The sequence below is a fragment of the Nasonia vitripennis genome, chromosome 3, assembly GCF_009193385.2.
Source record: "Nasonia vitripennis strain AsymCx chromosome 3, Nvit_psr_1.1, whole genome shotgun sequence".
Classification (NCBI taxonomy): Eukaryota; Metazoa; Arthropoda; class Insecta; order Hymenoptera; family Pteromalidae; genus Nasonia; species Nasonia vitripennis.
Window position 1 is genome coordinate 23,127,274 of NC_045759.1, and position 18,122 is coordinate 23,145,395.

The 18,122-nt window shown below is 40.1% G+C and overlaps 5 protein-coding genes across 8 annotated transcripts; 2 read left to right on the forward strand and 3 right to left on the reverse strand.

Moving 5' to 3' along the window:
• The first annotated feature begins 11 nt into the window (after nucleotides 1-11).
• On the forward strand, nucleotides 12-3,459 carry LOC100118948 (anaphase-promoting complex subunit 4). Its single transcript, XM_001602760.5, has 7 exons — nucleotides 12-325; nucleotides 390-769; nucleotides 831-1,031; nucleotides 1,103-1,384; nucleotides 1,455-1,678; nucleotides 1,741-2,309; nucleotides 2,389-3,459. The coding sequence occupies exons 1-7, from the start codon at nucleotides 220-222 to the stop codon at nucleotides 2,811-2,813; spliced, it is 2,187 nt and encodes a 728-aa protein (XP_001602810.2). The 5' UTR covers nucleotides 12-219; the 3' UTR covers nucleotides 2,814-3,459.
• Nucleotides 2,868-5,790, reverse strand: LOC100680227. Of its 2 annotated transcripts, XM_003426331.5 has the most exons (7): nucleotides 5,419-5,772; nucleotides 5,056-5,269; nucleotides 4,304-4,843; nucleotides 3,944-4,186; nucleotides 3,724-3,858; nucleotides 3,533-3,638; nucleotides 2,868-3,458 (listed from the first exon to the last, which is right to left on the reverse strand). In XM_003426331.5, exons 3-7 carry the CDS (start codon nucleotides 4,334-4,336, stop codon nucleotides 3,277-3,279), a joined length of 699 nt encoding a protein of 232 aa, XP_003426379.1. In that variant the 5' UTR covers nucleotides 4,337-4,843; nucleotides 5,056-5,269; nucleotides 5,419-5,772; the 3' UTR covers nucleotides 2,868-3,276. The 2 variants fall into 2 exon arrangements, with proteins under 2 accessions (XP_003426379.1, XP_032454152.1); XM_032598261.1 differs by lacking the exon at nucleotides 4,304-4,843 and having other exon boundaries at nucleotides 5,419-5,790.
• Nucleotides 5,791-5,951: 161 nt separating this feature from the next.
• LOC100677969 lies at nucleotides 5,952-10,575 on the reverse strand. Its single transcript, XM_032598233.1, has 16 exons — nucleotides 9,931-10,575; nucleotides 9,342-9,424; nucleotides 9,083-9,268; nucleotides 8,923-9,006; nucleotides 8,380-8,861; nucleotides 8,176-8,305; nucleotides 8,006-8,096; nucleotides 7,852-7,933; nucleotides 7,584-7,772; nucleotides 7,420-7,517; nucleotides 7,272-7,339; nucleotides 7,139-7,199; nucleotides 7,008-7,069; nucleotides 6,858-6,937; nucleotides 6,630-6,776; nucleotides 5,952-6,563 (listed from the first exon to the last, which is right to left on the reverse strand). Exons 1-16 carry the CDS (start codon nucleotides 9,993-9,995, stop codon nucleotides 6,396-6,398), a joined length of 2,076 nt encoding a protein of 691 aa, XP_032454124.1. The 5' UTR covers nucleotides 9,996-10,575; the 3' UTR covers nucleotides 5,952-6,395.
• Nucleotides 10,576-11,182: 607 nt separating this feature from the next.
• LOC100116753 (NADH-cytochrome b5 reductase 2) lies at nucleotides 11,183-14,707 on the forward strand. 3 transcript variants are annotated; one of them, XM_001601390.6, is made up of 4 exons: nucleotides 11,183-11,657; nucleotides 13,440-13,769; nucleotides 13,843-14,031; nucleotides 14,117-14,707. In XM_001601390.6, exons 1-4 carry the CDS (start codon nucleotides 11,613-11,615, stop codon nucleotides 14,498-14,500), a joined length of 948 nt encoding a protein of 315 aa, XP_001601440.1. In that variant the 5' UTR covers nucleotides 11,183-11,612; the 3' UTR covers nucleotides 14,501-14,707. The 3 variants fall into 3 exon arrangements, with proteins under 3 accessions (XP_001601440.1, XP_008206211.1, XP_008206212.1); XM_008207989.3 differs by lacking the exon at nucleotides 11,183-11,657 and adding an exon at nucleotides 11,730-11,892; XM_008207990.4 differs by lacking the exon at nucleotides 11,183-11,657 and adding an exon at nucleotides 12,025-12,896.
• A 33-nt stretch (nucleotides 14,708-14,740) lies between these two features.
• On the reverse strand, nucleotides 14,741-17,869 carry LOC100119027 (T-complex protein 1 subunit beta). Its single transcript, XM_003426342.5, has 6 exons — nucleotides 17,399-17,869; nucleotides 16,706-17,015; nucleotides 16,190-16,623; nucleotides 16,037-16,114; nucleotides 15,353-15,959; nucleotides 14,741-15,284 (listed from the first exon to the last, which is right to left on the reverse strand). Exons 1-6 carry the CDS (start codon nucleotides 17,399-17,401, stop codon nucleotides 15,112-15,114), a joined length of 1,605 nt encoding a protein of 534 aa, XP_003426390.1. The 5' UTR covers nucleotides 17,402-17,869; the 3' UTR covers nucleotides 14,741-15,111.
• Nucleotides 17,870-18,122: the final 253 nt, after the last annotated feature.

Genomic DNA, 18,122 nt, shown 5'->3' on the forward strand with positions numbered 1-18,122 from the left:
CGACACTAGCGCCCCGTGCCGCGTGCGCGCCATCCAGTTTTGCGATTCAAATGTCGTATTGTCGTTGTTGACTTCTGTGCTCTGTCTAACCTCAAAATTTCACCGGGCATGAGACCGAGATGAGGCTGGCCTCCTGTGGAGAAAGTCTGCCGTCAATGCTTCGTCAAAGAAGAAAATAATTTCCAATTGTGAAAGTTGGAATCAGAAACAAAGCGAAAAATGTCGGGGACGATAAGGCAGCTGGAGGAGCGCCAGCTTCCCAATGAAATCATCCTCATGCACTGGTCTCCCAACATGGATCTTCTGGCAATAGTCAATTCTAAAGGTTTGTTTTTCTTGTCATCCAAAATATTCAATGCGACATTGGTTATTTGATAATGGTGTTTCAGGAGAGTTGGCTCTCCACCGACTGAACTGGCAGAGAGTTTGGCAGCTGAGCTCTCCCGAGGAGGGAGAGACGATAAGCAACATCGCCTGGAGACCGGATGGTAAACTCATCGCGATCACTTACGTCAATTCAAAGTCACTCTGCCTAGTCGATATTGAAAACAAAAATATTGTACACAAGACTCAGCTGAAGTCGGATGAACCCTGCACGTGCATCGCATGGTTGTCTCTTACACCCCCTGGTTGCAATAACAATGCTACAGAGAAAATGTCCTCGTCTTGCACTGGTGATTACCTGCCTCCTCTACCTAACTTGAATAGGAGCTTTGGTCAAGAGCCTGAGCGAAAAGAGTATCTGTCTCAAACGCTGGATATGCTATTCGTAAGTGGCTGTAGTACATTTGAGTTTTGTTGGAAGAATCTAATGATGAATCTTTTTACAGCTTGGACAAAGCCATGGCAATATCATGATGTACATATTTGGAATGTTTTACTGCGGTAGGATTGTAGTTGGCAATGGACCTGTCTTAGAGGTCAGTGGTGGAGCTGGTAAAGCTCTGTGGGCTAGCTGGAAAAGCACCGAGTGCGTGGTGGTTGTAAGGCTATCGTGCTCTTTACTCCAAAACAGCGAAGCATTTTTAAATGTGAGTAGATTATCTGTATTCACATATAATGGTGATGGGAGAAAATGATTAATAACTTATGGATCTTAAAGTTGGCGCAAAGTCAAGCTCATGTAGAATGTTTAATGGACTACTTGGTACGGACATTAATGGCTATTTCTGAAGCCTGGGAAACTATTCTGTTAGAAATGGACGAGAAACTAGCAAAGTATGCTGCAGATAAACCACCAGGGAGTGTGGCAGCAGACTTTTTAGAACTACTCATGATAGGAGTTCCCTCAGCGGATCTAGTTAATTTTTTACTGCGGGATCTCACTGAAAAGGGATTGAAAAAGTTGGGTCAGAGTATTGACATGTGTTATAACAATATTCAAGTATGGGTCAAAGAATACAGAATTTATTTGTAACCAGCAAACATTTCCGCAATTTATTTCTATTTTACAGAAACTAGTCTTGAAACACTTGAGTAGTGTTGGCATGGCTTTGGTATATCACTTAGCAGAGATGAGAGGAATGGTTAGATTTGGTGGAGCTTATGAAGCTTTAGGACTTAAGGACGAAGCTCCCATTACCAATGCCATCAGTGCTGCTCAATCATTTTTGGCAAAAACTTCTGAGGTTCAGCAAATAATAGATCAAAATATGCGTGATTACAAAGCTTTTATAAGGTAAGCCAATAAACGTTGCCGTATATCCTTCCAACAACTTAGTACTTTTATTACTGTTTCAGGTGGCTTTACATAATTATATTGAGGTTAAACGAGGAGAGAATCCCAGCTGACATGACTAAAGTAAGTCAGCAGGATCTCACGTACATTGCGGAATTTTTGCGTGGGTTTGACAAAATAGAGGAGAACGCTAGTAAAAGGAAAGGCGTGAATTTAGAAAAGTTAGGTCAGTACTTGAGGCAAGATCCTCTGCAAACTTGCTTCAGTCCTGAAGGTAGTGAATGGGCTTCTATGCTTGTGGAAAACAGATGTCTACAAACTCACCCACTTATTATAAAACCAGACTTTGAAGGCTCTCTATTACAGGCACATGCAACTCTCATTGAGACTGTTAATCAAGTGTTTGTTTGTGCCTATCAAGACTTAACTCACCATTTTAAACAGAATATCATGCCTTTAAATTCATCCACAAGTACCTTGTCTTCTCAGATTATCACAAATGACGGAAATTTATTTATTGCGGTGCCTAGTGAAAATCATAAGATACTTGAATTACATAGAATCAATTTCATTGCTGCAAACGAGCCACTAGTTCGTAAAACAATTCGAATCGACGTTTGTAATAAACAAGGTAATTTAAGAAAATATTCATTATTTCAAGTATATTTCTTGAACATTTTCAAATTGCTAATCATTTTACTTCCTAATAGCTCCTGCGACTCCATCAAAGAGAGCAGAAGACCAACAAGTATCAGATTTGCAATTTTATTCTCAAGACTACTTGAGTTTAATGCTTTTGAATCAAGAAAGTAACACTTCTTGTTTGGTACAACTCTCAATGAACAATCCAAAATTAAACAATCCACAGAACATGAGGCCAGATTTGATAGTCAATTTATGTGACGTGTCTCATCCCAATTACTCTAAACCTTTCCAAGATATTTCACCAAGGAAATTGGCCGTGAGTGGACCGCGTAAGGTAGCTGCAATTTTAAGCGACAATAAGAGAAAAATCAGATTGCTTGAAACAGAAGTAGATCCTGAGGACGATGATGAAGAAGAAGAGAACGAGACATTTGATGACAGTATGATGGATGTCACACCAGGTACTGCTGCAAATACATCTCTAACGTAATTAAATATCTATCCGATCTCTAACGAAATTAATTTGTTAAATATTAAGTTTGTATTTTTTTACTGTTCAATTAAATTGAATTTATTAAAATTCTTTATTGAATCGTATTTACAGTATTCACGCAATCATCTCAAAATATTATGTACAGTAATTACATAGGCATTATAATACCTTAGACTTGAATATAATCATAAGAAATGATGGTTTTGACGACTCAATTCATCTTTTAAGAATGTTTTACTACTTCATCACTTAGTTTCCATTAAGCTTATAAAAAACGTACGCATTTCAATTCGCTTCTCTTATTCAATAAAATAATAAGCTTGGTATACAGTAGGATATTATTATTACTATTAATTCTGTTATTTGAATTCTACTAATAAGTAAAAATATAACTTTACGGGTAACAAAAGATCACCAGCACTTTGATTGTTCTAAGTTCTAAGTACAAAAATGAATTATATTACAATGGCATATTGGCCTGTCCCTTTTGCATCTGTTGAAACACTTTTGGAAAATCAACATCCATACCCATGTTGTCAATGCCACCTGCCTCGAGTGTTCTTGGTGCTGGAGTTACTGGTGCTGATTGAACATGGCCCACATATCTGGCTGGTGTATTTTCTCGAGATTCCTCCATCATGTCTGTAGAAAAAATGAAATACATTCAATAAATTATGTATATCTGATACAAGTTATCTGAAAAACTTATGACTCACCAAAAAATCTTTGATTCTTTTTTCGCTGAAGCAATATTACAAGAAGAGTCACGGCAATTCCCACTACTACTACCATTGCTGCAGCCATTCCTCGCAATAAGTTTGTCTAACAACAAATTTATTTTATCAATCCACCAAAAATTAAAAAAAAATTGTTTTTTTTTTATAAGGAACATTTTTTAACTTATTACCTCAAATGAATTTTCTACAATAGCTTCAATATCTGTTTTAACAATCAATTCCACCGTATGGATTTTGATTGCTGAAGTATCTTGAATACCTCTTGCAATACATTTATATAAGCCTGATTCAGTTGTTGAAACTCCCTTTAAAACATGTTGCGATTCATTATATTTAATTTCAGAGCAAGAATAATTTTGTTTTATCTAATCAATGGAAATAAGGTGTTACCCTAATTAATAATTTTCCAGTGAGCACTTCATAGTTGTATTTCTCTTCATCCAGATAATTTCCGGGGCCAATAATATGCTTATCATCAGTCAGTTGCCAAAACATGAATCTGTGATAATCATCACTGCTCAAGCATGGCAACTCTGCTAAATGTCCAGCAATAACTTCCACCACAGATGCAGCTTTAACACCTTGCTTTGCCATGTTTAGGCACAAACACAGTACAAAAACCTTGATTAGCATCTGAAATCAAAGACAATGATGATTCATAAGAGCATATTGGAACTATTTTTAACTTGACTTTGTCTTGTGCAAGTATCAAAAATAATGAAATATTTGTGTAATTGATGCAACATTTACCTCTTGCACACTTAAGGAATATGGCACTGGCATCTTTAGAAATTATTAATAAATTGCTACTTGCTTGTGTTAAAGCAATACCCGCTCTTTATCTATACTTTGTAACACTGAGTATTTGCAACTATATTCCATTAACAGTTATAAAAAAGCACAACAATTTTTAGAAAAAAGACTCCACCAAACTGCCCAACAAAACACTGATGACAGTGGTTTCATCAAAGAAGAACTTGCTTTTACTTATTTATATCTCTGTCCTATTCATCCTTGGCTCATGAAGATTATTTATAGTAAGCTACACTGTTGCCTCGTGACTGAGCCTTCCAACGTTTGACTAGAGACTAGAGCTTTCAGAAGTTTTCTAGCAGACTAAGTTTCACACTTCTGATACTTTGTGACTGAACTATACAACTGATCTCAACGTTTGTTACATCATTACGTAAGATGTCTTTCCAGAGGTATAAAAATATTCTCTTTATGATGACAAGAGATGTATATATAGACATGAAATTATGGATCTGCTTAATGCTCTTGTCTTATTATCTGGTATTGACAGTACAAGTGTTTTATTCCATTTGCATTTCAAGATAATAGCAGCTCAGTAAGCAACACACTTGGTGTAGTACACATGCATTAGAAAATTAGCACAAGAGCAATTCCGTCATAAGCAGTGAATTTAAATTTCTATTTTTTGTCTATCTTTTTTTTATCGTTATAAATAATTTATTAAAATTATTAAAAATACTACAACTTACCAGATGTCAAAGAATAGAACTTGCTAGAGCATGATTAATATCTGGAATGTTGTTGTATAAGATGAACAAAAACGTCCACTGCAAGTGCAGCAAATAATGCCCAAAATGGTGCCAAAACTGCTTTTGCTGGCAAGACCCACTGTAGAGCTTCGAGTTTGAGGCACACGAGAATTTGCGCACTCAGTTTCATAAGTACTGCAATCATGTACCACACCTAACAAAAAAAAAGCATTCAATGTTCACATATCCGTATGGTGCAGGTATTGCATGTATTTAAAATGTTGCTTGACCAGCAATAATGACAATAAAAGATAAGCAATAGCAAAGTATAAGGAAAACATTTAAAAGACTACTGATAATTACCATTCGTCGAAGGCTGATAAGGCGATCATGGGCGTTTTTGCAGAACAAAATCATATTAAACGCAATGTATATCAGTAAAATATTGTCATATAGCCACATTGGTATGAATACTATGAACCAGTTCCATTGTATTCTTTGGTCAAGTCTCAGCACAAGTAAAATGAGAAAAATCAGCAGATTGAACCAAGTGAATAGAGCTCGATGCAGAACAGCCATCGGAAATTAATGTGAAATTTGTTTCCGTTTTCAAATTCAACAAGCATTACAATTTACAATACATCGGTGAGCATTGCAATCCCCGTTTATTTACTAAACTCTAACCTACAAAGGGGCTTACCGCGGACGAGCCATATCTCAGTGCGGTCGGGGGATAATATAGAAGTTCTATATATACTGCAGTTGCGACGGCAGCACAATCTATAACGTGTCCTTTTCAAAATCACTCGTTCGTAAAAAAAATTCATATCAATGGAAAATTTTATGCATGAAAGTGTCATAAATGAGGATTAGAAGAAAAAAAAATTAGTTTAATATACTCTGAATCTTATAAACTTTTTATTTTATTAGCATCAGTAATTTATTAATACACGAGTATACAATAGTTTCATAATTCGTAATATATGACGTCGATTAATCGTTACAATAATTAATTCATAGATGAGATGAATATGCAACCAGTTTGCCCTTTTCCAATGTATATATATATATATATACATACACTCGCACGAATCTTTAGAATAGCAAACGAAATCAATCGGTATTCTATACGTTTTAAAACATACAGACAGTTATAATTATATGCAGATGAATAAATGATAAAAAGAATCTCGTAGCATTGTCACGGGTATACGTATACATATTCATGCCCCGCACACATATAAAGTATATTATAATTATGGCAAGCCTGAGTGTTCTGAGATCACACAGCTATATATATATATATATATAAGTAGTTGAACGCTCGAGTTGCAAACAGATCACTTGAAATACTGCTGCAGGGGCTCGCACCTAGTGCTATTGCTCTGGTAGAGTTTGTGCTCTCGGTCGCAACGGAAGGTGCGCACAAAGTCCCTGGAATTTGAGAGGGCGAAATTGATGTGATGGGAGGGACCTTCGGTCGCGGAATTCGGAAGTTTGCAGAGCGACTGTAACCGTAAAAATTGTTCGTTATTTATAAGCATCGATTTAGCGCGTTATTGTCGTAAACTCACCTGAGCGAAGATAACGAAGAATAGATGCTTCGGCAAGATCGAGCCAAAGTTTCGGAAATGAATCGGTAATCCATCGAGACCCGGAGATGTTTTGAAAGAGTCCCTCACCGCCAGAAGCCACGACGCCGAGTTCAAGATGTAATTTTTCTGAAAATCGTTGTTCGCTCAAGTATTAACAACGTACCATATAGCTCTTCTCTTACGCGAAAGACGCGACGATTCTCTTACCCTTCTCTCGTTGTACAGAGAACTTGCGCGACTTTCGATGCATCTCGGTAAGTCGCTTTGCGTCGCGTAGGATATCTCATCTGAAAAAGGGAATATCCGGATCGTGTTGCGTAGCTTTTTATTTATCAATTTAAACTGATCTTGGCTTACCCAGATACTTGTAGTAGAGCTTTTGGGCGATCGATGTGCCAGCGGATGCGTAGTTTATCGGACTGCGGGTGATTAAATGATGCATTATTGTAATGGATTTACATTTTTGCTACGGAGCCGGATATACTCACTAGAACAACAGCGAGCTGAAGTACTTGTAGTCGTGCTCATTGAAAAGGGACATCGGCAGGACTGCGAAGATGAAAATTTTTAACAAACCTTATTTTGATACCCTGCACGAGAAGATGAATTTTACAAACTTACTTATTTCGTTGGTTGTCAAGTCGAAGTTGAAGTCTTCCTGCTTGAGAGACTTGTAGTAAATATCCATTCTTATAATTGAAAAGAAAAGAAAAAATAAAATTTACCAGAAGGATTAACTTTGCCTGACGTATGAATAACGTATACTCACTCGTATAGACTTTCTCCCTTTGTGTACGATTTCACTTGGCGCTGCAGCAGGCTTTCGAGAGCGTACAATTGATTTTGGAAATAATGTTCGGAAACCGCCTGATATAGTTTTAAAAATATTAGAATCGCGTATTTTTCAATAAACTGGTAAATGTTACTCCTTACTCTTATCGTGTAAAACGATGCCGTTATGTTGTCGTTCACCCAGTCGGGGTATCCTATCACCACATCAGAAGCATACAATTTTCGCAGGAATTTTTTCGTTGTCGCCGCGGTCGTTCGGACGCTGCTCTCGCCGATCGCATCCAAATTCTCCTTTATGTTGGACCTCAACTCGTTGAACATTTTTTCCAACTGCAAATGCCTCGATTTATCAGAGTCGATGCATCAGTGTCGCATTATTTGAACATAGAATTATAGGTATTATAATTACCGCTCTTTTGTTGTCCATCGGGAAATACTTTGACGCGAAGCTGTGCACAACGCCGACCATCAGGCCAGGTGCACAGGTGAATCTGTGAAGCGTTCGAGATTCATCCATATAAAAGTGCAGTACAGCATACATTTTTCAATTTTTATATACTCACCCTTTGATTTCAGGAATAATAGAATATTGACTATACTCTGGCTTGACGAAGCCTATCGTCTTCATTATGTATCGTAAATGAACGAAATCCGCTGCAAATTGAAATGGAAAATTAATATAGGATGTATGTATATGCTTAGAGGATCATAAAGATCAAACAGAATTATTTACTGATTGCGTTCATATGCGTCGTATGCATTATCTCGGCGAGATGTTCAAAGTAGGCCCAGTTCTTCACCAGAATTTCTTCGGATGCTCGTAATGAGAGCCCGATAGAGTTCAGGTGGTTCAACCAATTCAGCTGCGAAAGAATGATCGTCAAAGTTATTTTTACTATATTTCACACTGTTTCTGTGTAATATCATCAATGCCTACGTGAGAATCAGCGGAAGAATGCAGGTCCCATTTGGTTTGCCATTCCGAGATCGCGTATCTCTCGACGTCCTTAGATTCGTCCTCCTCGTGGTCCGTTTTTCGAGGTGCGATTTGGTTCAAGTCCGAGATGAGCTTCCCGAGGGATTTGTACTTGGTCGCGTGCGTAGGACTATTCTTGTAATAGCTGGTGAAAAATTTCCCAATGTCCAGGGGATCGTTCACCGACATTGGAGATATCTGCACGTATCGCTTGCTCTGGCCCGCCATGTAGCCCAAGTCGTCGGTTTGCGAAGTGACGATTTCGACATTGAAGAAAGCGAACCCGATACCTTTGTTCGCGTACTTTCTGTCCGGTATAACCCAACTAACGATTTCGTTAGTGTTGTTGGTGTAGTAATCTATGTGATAGTCCTTATCGAGTCGGCCAGCTTCATCGAGGTGCGTCTTGTACTTGATGTACTCGTCGTTTCTGTTGTTCAAGTCTGCGAATTCCATGTTCGAATAATAACACAGTCAGATAATGATATTCGATATTGTACCCACTTTTTCGACAGTTCGCGTAGACCTCTCGTTCCCAGTGTAGGGCTGGGTTCTTCCATCTCTCATCGATGGTACTGCTCAAGATTTCTGCAACACGTTTCGCGATGGCCGTTAATTCGTGGTTCGATGAAAAATTGCTCGGAAGCGACGATTGACAACTTACCGTGGAAGGTATCGGCGAGGACGTATTTTTCCTTCTCGACGAAATCGCTACTTTGGTGATAGTGATCATTTCTGACAACGTATCTGTTACCCCCGAAGGCTCCCGTGGTGTTGTACTGGCAAGAGTACGACAGAAAATTGTCGCAAGCTATCTCGTCGACGTTGACGTGGTTGTTCAGGTATTCAGCTGTGGTAAAGATTAATCTTTTGTACTGCTGTACATATATACATTAATGACAATATACGACGAATTGACCTACCGATCTCATTGCATTGCGGTATATTACACTCGCGCTGGAAAAAGTCATAAGCTGCGACTTTCCAAACGCATACGATGCAGACCCTTTAAAGAATAATATTGCAACGATATAAAATGTTAGTTGTAACAAAAAAAAAAATCATGATATTGTTGTTTACGGAAGAATTGAATCTTTCAAATATAACCAGCAACAAGAAACAAAGTCATCGGGAGTTGGACATTTTTATATATATATATACAAGAGACACGCATGAACATTTTTCCCGATATATAGCCGTGTCTTTAAAATTATTTACTCTTCCTGCCTCTCAGACTAATAAAACATGTTTAGAGTTCGAAGATGAAAAAATATTTTAACGTCAACAGATACACTGAAATACAAGTTTCCGGTGTAATTGAAAATCAAACGACACTCTAAACGTGGTCCGAAATCTTCAACATTCACAGCATAAACTGATAATTATCTCGAATAAAACGAACGACAACAACAATATCACACAGGCTACGTCTTATCGCGCGAATGCAAAAAACAATCAACGATTTTAACGAAAAAAAAAAGGGATAAAAATTATGAATGAAAATGTGCGTACCAGAGCAGTTGGTGTAACATCGTTTGATACACGTTACTCGAGGAAGGAAACAACACTACTGTCATGCCAAGCTGCGACCCAACTCTCTTTTTATTTTCGGACACGTTTATTATTTATCGTTCCCGCGTCTTCTCCCAAATTTAATTGGCCGGAATTTGATAAATCTCTCTCTCTCTCTCTGTGTACAACACACCAAACGAGAGTTGTGTCAAGGACAGGATGGGATATCCCCGTATCACCCATTGGGGCGATAAATACATGTATATAATATTGTGCGCTCGTTGTGTGACGCCACCATATAGGCGCACGCGCGGCGCGACTTTGTACACATATAAACACAGGCCTGCGGGAACTTTTGTAATTTTCAGTCTTTCTTCATAACAAACGTCCGCCAGTAATGATATCGTATTCGCTGCATAATTACGACTTTTGCCAAATTGACCGGCGAAGTGTCGCCGCGATTTCGTAACTGCGCAAACCGGAATCCGATAGTAACGTGCGACTGATTTTTATTTTAGTTTTTACTTTCGTTTATTACAACTGCACGTTATTCTCTATACTAACGATCTTCGTATAAGATGCATCCGAATTGAATCTCACTATTCGACACGTCCTTATCAGTTGAGATTGTTCGAGAGTGTGTGTAGCGCGACGATGAATCGGTGCGTTATAATCGCGCATCATTTTTGCAGAAAACACGCGTCTCATCCCAAGTAATGGCAACGAGTTGAGTATATGCTGGCGGTTGAAAAAATCAACGCTGAATGTCTTTCTGTTGCAATATCCCGCGCTTATCGTCGTTATAATAGCTCAGCCTAAAAAAAAAGACTAGATATTATAATACACAAGTTTTTTTTTTTTTAACTACTTCTGTTTGCTTCGTTCCCATCTCTCGAATTAAGCAACGAGCTCGCAAGAACTGATCTCGATTACGCAATAAATTGATACGCAGTCTCCTCGTTAATCGGCATCGTAGTTTCTTCAAAATTCTATACCATAGCAAAACGTATAATCCATCGAAAGCTTGAACGTTCGAGAAACGCTTTATATTTTTCACTGTCGAGCAATGTAATTATATTTAACATAGTCAATCCCAGAAAATAAAAATTAGCGAATTATCGGAAAGAAAAACAAAAACAAAAAAAAAACACGAAACGAGAGCGAAGATGTTCACGCGCGTCTGTCCCATACAATAACTCATCATCAACAGTAAACAGGCTCCGTAGTACTTCCCGGCCACCCGGTATACACCGCGCATATCGCGCATAGCCTATATATCCCAGGCACGTACGCGCGCACTCACACACGTAAACAAGACACAACGGTCGAATGTCAGGGCAATTGAAGAAAGGAAGGAAAAAAGAGGGATCAGCCGATCGACGCTACTTAGTCCAGTCCAGGAATTCACGCGCCTCGAATCGAATTCTCTCTCTCTCTCTCTCTCTTTTCGGATCGGCGCATCGATTCGTCTCGCATACATATATATATATTGGCATTATACGCGCGCGATGAGCATCAGCTGACGAGAGCTATACGTGGCGTCGTGCGAGAAAGCGATAGCGCGCCATAATTACAGCGCGGCTGCACTCATTGTCTGCAGTGTTTACGCACGTGAGAAGCTGCCGTATAAGCGCGGTATAGCATTGTGTTTCGAGTGAAGATTCGCAGAGGTCAGCTATAGAATGGCTGACGCAGGAGAAGCACAGCAGCAGATCGCCGGTCCGAAGGTAAATGCGTCCGCGGAGCTGACGACTCTCTGTGTTATTCTCGCGGCTATTTATAACCGGGGAAATGCCTTCTCTCGCGCCGCTCGAGACACACCGGCTTCTATTTTAAAGGGTTTCACGCTTCTCCGACTTCCTGGTGGATGTGCGTGTGTGTGTGCGTGTGTGTTTGACGCGACGAGTCTGGAAAATTTACATTCGGAGAATGACAAAAAAAAAGAAGAATATTGTAAAACAGGTAGTTGATAATAATGGAACGACGTTGCGCGCTCGTAACTCGCGGTCTTTTTGGAGAACCTTACGTAAAAAACTATTCTCGGCTTGTCTCGGTAATATTTTCGTCGACGAGCTTTCCGTCTTTCCGCTTTTTTTTTTTTCTGATGCGACCTTACATAATGATGTACTAGTCCCATCTCTCTCATAGTAGCCTGATATAGCGTTCGTTTCGATTTTTCGACAGTCGTATGGCGATCGCGATAATCAATATAGGCGAGATATTTTTAATTAAAACCTTCCCTCTCCATACGCACATCCGATAAAGCTGTCAGATAAAAACGCATATTATTCATCCGTTTAATTATGATAAAAACGAACAAATTCGATTCTCGCCTTCGATCAATCGAATCGTCAATTCAAAGTTCAAAATTCCGCTCACAAAGCGCCGCATAATTATCGCTAATCGGCTAATTAGAATTTCAACGCTCGCACGCTCTCGCCGGCGTCAACGTATTACCAGGCTTCGCACCTCGACGGCCCGAAACTAGAAATCCGGACTGCCTCGCATTTCTCTCGTAATATATTCCCAGCCAGCTCAACCTCAATCCTATTCCGTGTAACAGTAGCATAAAACCTTTACCTGCAGCTATAAAAACTGCACATCATCTTATAATACACTCCAGATAAACCTTTCGCTCTCGCGCGCGGCTGACCTTCGCGAGACACGCACGCACGCACGCAGAACGTACGTGAGAGCGCGCGCGCGAGCCTATTCGCGTCTTTATCTCTATATACATCATCGTCTCCGCTGGATTCCCCCCTTTTCGACATATATACGTCTGTCCTTCTCTGGTATACAGCGAGTCGAGTATAGGGCTCTAGTCTAACCACGTGCTAGACTCTTTAGGCGCCGCCGCCGTCTCTGTGAATGTGGAAATTAAATAGGTAGTGCGCGCGCTCGCTGTCTAGGTACCACTTCCGCAGGCCGGACTTGCCGTCCCGATGTCGTCGAATTCACAACAACTGGTAATTAATTAATCGATCCAACTCCGTAGTTTTGCGCCTTTTTCCGCGTGTCTGACTCCAATAGGTATTTTGAGATTGGAGAGCGAGTCGAGCCAGGAATGCCTGGATCGATCGTTTTTCTATACTTTTTTTTCGCTTGGCGCGTGTGTCTGTTCTCCTGCATTCAAATGCGTTAACCTCAACCTCAAGGCTTTTTTTGCGGGAAAAAGTGTGTGTGTGTGTGTGTGTGTGTGTGTCTGTGCGCTCTTTTTACGAGCTCGAGAGACTCGTTATTTATTTCTTACAACGCTGCGGTTACGTATGATGACTTTTTCATTTTGGAACAGGAGTAAAATGTTCGCCTTTGCTCCGAAAATTATGACTATTTAGCTGCTTTGAATTTATGATTCACCGCATACATTGCTGATTTCCTTCGCGTGCTCGTCTGAGGATGTTTGTCCCATCCTGAAATTAAATGAAAAAATAAATCATACGAGGATTGATCGTGTGATATTGAGCAAAATGGAGCAATACTGTGAATTTACTGATTTATGTAATTCTCAGGTCCTGCCTGTCTTGGCTGCTGTGGGAACACTCCTAGCAGTAGGCATAGCAGTGAAGCTCTACCTGTCCTTCAAAGACACCAAGAAGAAGAAGAAAGTACTCCTCGAAGAGCCAACAGTCAAGTATGCCCTGCCCCTCGTCGAAAAACAAATCATAAGCCATGACACTAGACTATACAGGTTTGGCCTGCCAACCTCAGAGCATGTACTCGGTTTACCTATTGGTCAGCATGTGCATTTAACTGCCAAGGTAAACGAAGAAGTTATCATTCGTGCATATACTCCAGTTTCCAGTGACGATGACAAAGGGCACGTTGACCTTGTTGTCAAGGTATAAATCTTTTTCAATTTAGATAAGAGAGTAGTTGTGTATGTAAATGTAAATGATCCTCAATCTTTGGCAGGTCTACTTCAAAAATGTTCACCCCAAATTCCCTGAGGGAGGCAAAATGTCGCAGCATCTTGAGAGTCTTAAAGTAGGTGAGACTGTAGACTTCAGAGGACCGTCTGGTAGACTGATGTACAAAGGCCGTGGTTCATTTTCCATTAAGATACTTAGAAAGGAACCTCCCGTAGAGTATAATGTTTCCAAGGTCAGCATTGCTTGGAAATACGAAATTAATGTTTATATAATTAAAGCCTAATGCTATTAATAGCTGATCATTTTTAAAATTGTAGGTAGTAATGATTGCCGGAGGCACAGGTATCACACCAATGTTGCAGCTCATTAGAGCTATAGCCAAGGATCCAGAAGATAAGACAAAAGTATCTCTGCTTTATGCGAACCAGACTGAAAAAGACATTCTATTGAGGGATGAGTTGGAGGAAGTTGCCAAGAACCATCCAGACCAAGTTAAGGTTTGGTACACTATTGACACAAGCACTGAAGGCTGGAAGTACAGTACCGGTTTTGTCAATGCTGACATGATCTCTGAACACATGTATCCACCATCACCGGATACAATAGTTCTCATGTGTGGGCCGCCACCGATGATAAATTACGCTTGCACACCGAATCTGGATAAACTGGGATATGATTCAAAACTGCGATTCGCCTACTAGAATTCTGCTTAAAATCTGAAGAGTATAAGAAGATCCTAAGAATCATTTGATTTTTAAATTATATAAAGTTTGTTAGTCATTTTTGTAGTCGGCGAGTTTTGTGGTAAAGTTTACCACCAATGTACAAATGATGATGCAGCTGTTTTATTATATATCTCACGCTAAATAAGGTATTTATTAAAGTTGTGAAAGTATTTGATATAAAAATGAAGGTGTTGAAATTCTTTTACCACAACCCAATCTTTTGAACATATAAAATATGCAAATTTCATTTATTGAGTAAACTTTGAAACGTTTACATTCGTAGAAAATATGTAGTAAGCTTAGCATTGATTAAGAACTTTAGTAGCAGTAAAATATAGAGCACATTTTGAATTGTTGAAATATAAATTGAATCTTTGTTCTTCCGATTTGATGTAAATACTTTTGTTTGTCAACATGACAAATACTATTTATCTGATAATATAGGTTTGCTTTTTTTTGATTGGATTAGAAAAAACCGTGCGTACATATAATTAAAGTATCATTAATCTTTTATCTTTCGATAAGTGACATAAACGCGACATGATGCAATGATCAATTTCGGTGAAAAAATCGCAAATTAAATTAATTTAACAACGACCATGGTCCGGAACTCGCTTTCTGGGCGCTGCCTTTAGAATGTCATCGACTCTGAGGATCATTTCCGCAGCTTCCGCTGCGCTAAGAAGTACCTGCCTCTTCACTACCCACGACTCGGTGATGCCAAGCTTCTTCATGCAGGCGATCTCTCCCTTCTCCATGTCTACAAAGAATTTTGATGTTTTCAAATTGATCGTTTTGATTCCAAATTTAACAATAAAGAATACACACCTAATCCCATGGTGTAAGCACCAGAGTTGTGAGCGGCTCTGAGTTCGCTTACCAGCTGAGCAGAGTCGTAACCACCGTTGTCAGCGATGACAGTGGGCAACTGTTGCAGAGCCTTAGCGAACGTCTCCATAGCGACGGCTTCCTTACCGGGAGTAGCAGCGGCTGCCTTCATGACGGCGCAGGACATGACCATTTCACTGCAGCCACCTCCGTAGACTATCCGGGACTCGCGTACCGTCGATGTCAAGACGCACAAGGCGTCGTGAAGAGATCTCTCGGCCTCGTCGAGGATCTGTTGCGTTGCTCCACGGATGACAATGGTGCAGGCCTCTCCGAGGGCTACGCCGGAGAAACGCAGTATCGTGTCTTCACCGATCATGATCTGTTCGATAACGTCGCACTTGCCAAGCTTCACCATGTCTGGCGCGTCGAACGTGCTTACGATCTCTCCACCAGTCACTAGGGCAAGTCGCTCGATTCCATCGAAATCTGCGTGCTCGATGGCCATGACTCCGGCATCGGCGAACAACTGTTCTGGGTAGTTGTAGATCAGCTGTCTGTTGATGAATACGTTGCAACCATGTTTGACGATTTTATCGACTTTGTCCTGAAGATCAAATTTTTTTATTTTTTACAAGGTGTAACCAGAAATAGTTTCATTTAAAATTTCAGCGCGAACGTTACCTTCATCTTTTCCTTTTCTGCCAGTTCCAAATCAGCAATCTTTGCCATTGAATCGACACGAACTCTAGAGCCAAATACCTGTTTCAAAAATTATACATTAGTATATATTTACTATTACTATCATTCCAATGATTATAAAGTTATTCTTTAAACCTTAATTTTGTCAGTGTCCATAGGAGTATTGGCAATAAGAATCTTAGCGTCAGTAATTTTCTGGGGCTGGTGCATGCCTGGTTTCTTGTCAAGCAAGAATCCCTCATCCAAGAAGGAATCTGCCAGAGTAGCTCCTCTCTTCTTGATGATTTGAATGGCAGATAAGTTGCCAGAGCCCTTCAAACGAAGAACTGCATCCACAGCTAATTTACTGAAGTGCTCCTTGTGTTGTGAAAGAATTTTGGAACTAAGAGTAGTACGGGCAATGTTCAAGAGATCTTCACGGAAATGTTCCAAATCAGCTGAGTTATCAACAGCTACATTTTTTAGAGCTTCTCTTGCAACAGCAGCTGCATTCCTCCATCCAGCAATAATGGTTTGCGGGTGAATCTTTTGTTCGATGAGTTTCTCTGCTCCTCTCAGGAGTTCAGAAGCTGGAAGAATGCAATAATAGAGATTGTTTACATTTGTCCATTACAACAATATCCTCATACTGATTTATCCAAGCCAACTCACCAAACACTGTTACGGAAGTGGTACCATCTCCAACCTCGTCGTCTTGTACTCTGGACATGTCCACAAGGATTTTGGCTGCTGGGTTGTCGACACCCACGCTTTTCAGAATCGTAGCACCATCATTTGTGACCTGCACCTGACCAGCGCTACGTCCATGAGCCACAAGGATTTTGTCCATACCTTTGGGGCCCAGAGTTGACTTGACAAGATCACCAATGGCTATCGCACCAATGAACAGACTCAGTCTGGCGGTCTCAGCCTTCTCCTCCTCAGCCTCATTTTTCAGGATTCTCACGGGATTTAACGACACCTGCGGAAAGCACGAAAATCATAATTTTTCAACAGCTACAGTACATCTATCCACAAGGCGTACGAGCGTCGTGCTCCAATTATAACCAATAAACGACTCTGAAATCTAGCCTCATTTCGACCGACGTTCTCGCCCGAGAACAGAGGCGATTTTCAAGCTACTCATCGTCGAGGCTTGAAATTCGAATAAAAAGCCTTCCGGCGATGATTCCGCGTTAAATAAAAAGATATTTATTTCGTATAAACGAGGCACGTGCGCCATTTGTCATCGTTTATCCTGAGGACCGGTATCGCGTATTTTCGCACGACTCCCTCAAGCTATGCCAGCGTCACGATTGCGAAACACAATCCCGGATAATGTAATACGATAATCATCGCACTCACCATGGTTCTTTTCTTTGTTAAATTACTTAATTTTTCACGTTAAAACCGGGCAAAATATATCACTTATAGCTGATCCCACTCCCACTCAAGAAAACATGGACGAGGGAGACAGTCTCTTGCTCGCTCGCTCCTTCGATTAGTGACTTCGACTCCAGTCGAGTTTAGGTTAGTTTTTCCGGATTGCTCGAGCGAGTACACAGTAACAACGTTCGAAAAGACGTTTTTTCGCTGTTTTTTGGGAAAAGGCTCGAGGATTCGGTCGGTGGAAGGTTGGAAAATTCGGAAAATGCAGCGAAATGCGGGATTTCAAAGGAGCAGAAAATACATCGCAGTCGGTTCGATAGATCGAAATGGGTGTGCGAGCACGAGGTGGCGCGAGGGAGGCGATCACGTGGTTCTCTTCGCGTTCTGGCTCCGAATTCGATTCCTTATAAGGTGATAATATGCACGTGCGTGCATCTTCTCGTAGAAATAGTTTTCGTATCGTTGTTTCTGAAGATAATGCAGATATCTCTTGCGGATAATTATAAATAAATAAATAAAATAATAAAATCAATAATTCCAAAGCGCGCAATGAAGACTATCATAAAAGCAAATCGGAGTAAAACTCAAAAGTCAAAATAACATCCTGCACAACTTTCTCCTTTCCTTATTCCGTATAGAACATCATATTATAATAATAGGCATAGCTCCGCCAAGCGACCGTCGTCGCGACTCATTGAGC

What these genes read in the sequence shown, in the direction of transcription:
- LOC100116753 (XM_001601390.6), top strand. Translation starts at nt 11,613, where the DNA reads ATGGCTGACGCAGGAGAAGCACAGCAGCAGATCGCCGGTCCGAAG. An exon ending in ACGTTGACCTTGTTGTCAAG is followed by an intron (nt 13,770 to 13,842) that starts GTATAAATCTTT and finishes AATCTTTGGCAG; the next exon opens with GTCTACTTCAAAAATGTTCA. An exon ending in TAGAGTATAATGTTTCCAAG is followed by an intron (nt 14,032 to 14,116) that starts GTCAGCATTGCT and finishes TTAAAATTGTAG; the next exon opens with GTAGTAATGATTGCCGGAGG.
- LOC100119027 (XM_003426342.5), bottom strand. An exon ending in TGGACACTGACAAAATTAAG is followed by an intron (nt 16,115 to 16,189) that starts GTTTAAAGAATA and finishes TTTTTGAAACAG; the next exon opens with GTATTTGGCTCTAGAGTTCG. An exon ending in TGCTTACACCATGGGATTAG is followed by an intron (nt 15,285 to 15,352) that starts GTGTGTATTCTT and finishes AATTCTTTGTAG; the next exon opens with ACATGGAGAAGGGAGAGATC.
- LOC100118948 (XM_001602760.5), top strand. Translation starts at nt 220, where the DNA reads ATGTCGGGGACGATAAGGCAGCTGGAGGAGCGCCAGCTTCCCAATGAA. An exon ending in ACAGCGAAGCATTTTTAAAT is followed by an intron (nt 1,032 to 1,102) that starts GTGAGTAGATTA and finishes TGGATCTTAAAG; the next exon opens with TTGGCGCAAAGTCAAGCTCA. An exon ending in TGTGTTATAACAATATTCAA is followed by an intron (nt 1,385 to 1,454) that starts GTATGGGTCAAA and finishes TCTATTTTACAG; the next exon opens with AAACTAGTCTTGAAACACTT.
- LOC100680227 (XM_003426331.5), bottom strand. Translation starts at nt 4,336, where the DNA reads ATGCCAGTGCCATATTCCTTAAGTGTGCAAGAG. An exon ending in ATTCCTTAAGTGTGCAAGAG is followed by an intron (nt 4,187 to 4,303) that starts GTAAATGTTGCA and finishes CTTTGATTTCAG; the next exon opens with ATGCTAATCAAGGTTTTTGT. An exon ending in TTGTAGAAAATTCATTTGAG is followed by an intron (nt 3,639 to 3,723) that starts GTAATAAGTTAA and finishes ATTTGTTGTTAG; the next exon opens with ACAAACTTATTGCGAGGAAT.
- LOC100677969 (XM_032598233.1), bottom strand. Translation starts at nt 9,995, where the DNA reads ATGACAGTAGTGTTGTTTCCTTCCTCGAGTAACGTGTATCAAACGATG. An exon ending in ATGTTACACCAACTGCTCTG is followed by an intron (nt 9,425 to 9,930) that starts GTACGCACATTT and finishes TATTCTTTAAAG; the next exon opens with GGTCTGCATCGTATGCGTTT. An exon ending in AAGGGAGAAAGTCTATACGA is followed by an intron (nt 7,340 to 7,419) that starts GTGAGTATACGT and finishes TTCAATTATAAG; the next exon opens with AATGGATATTTACTACAAGT.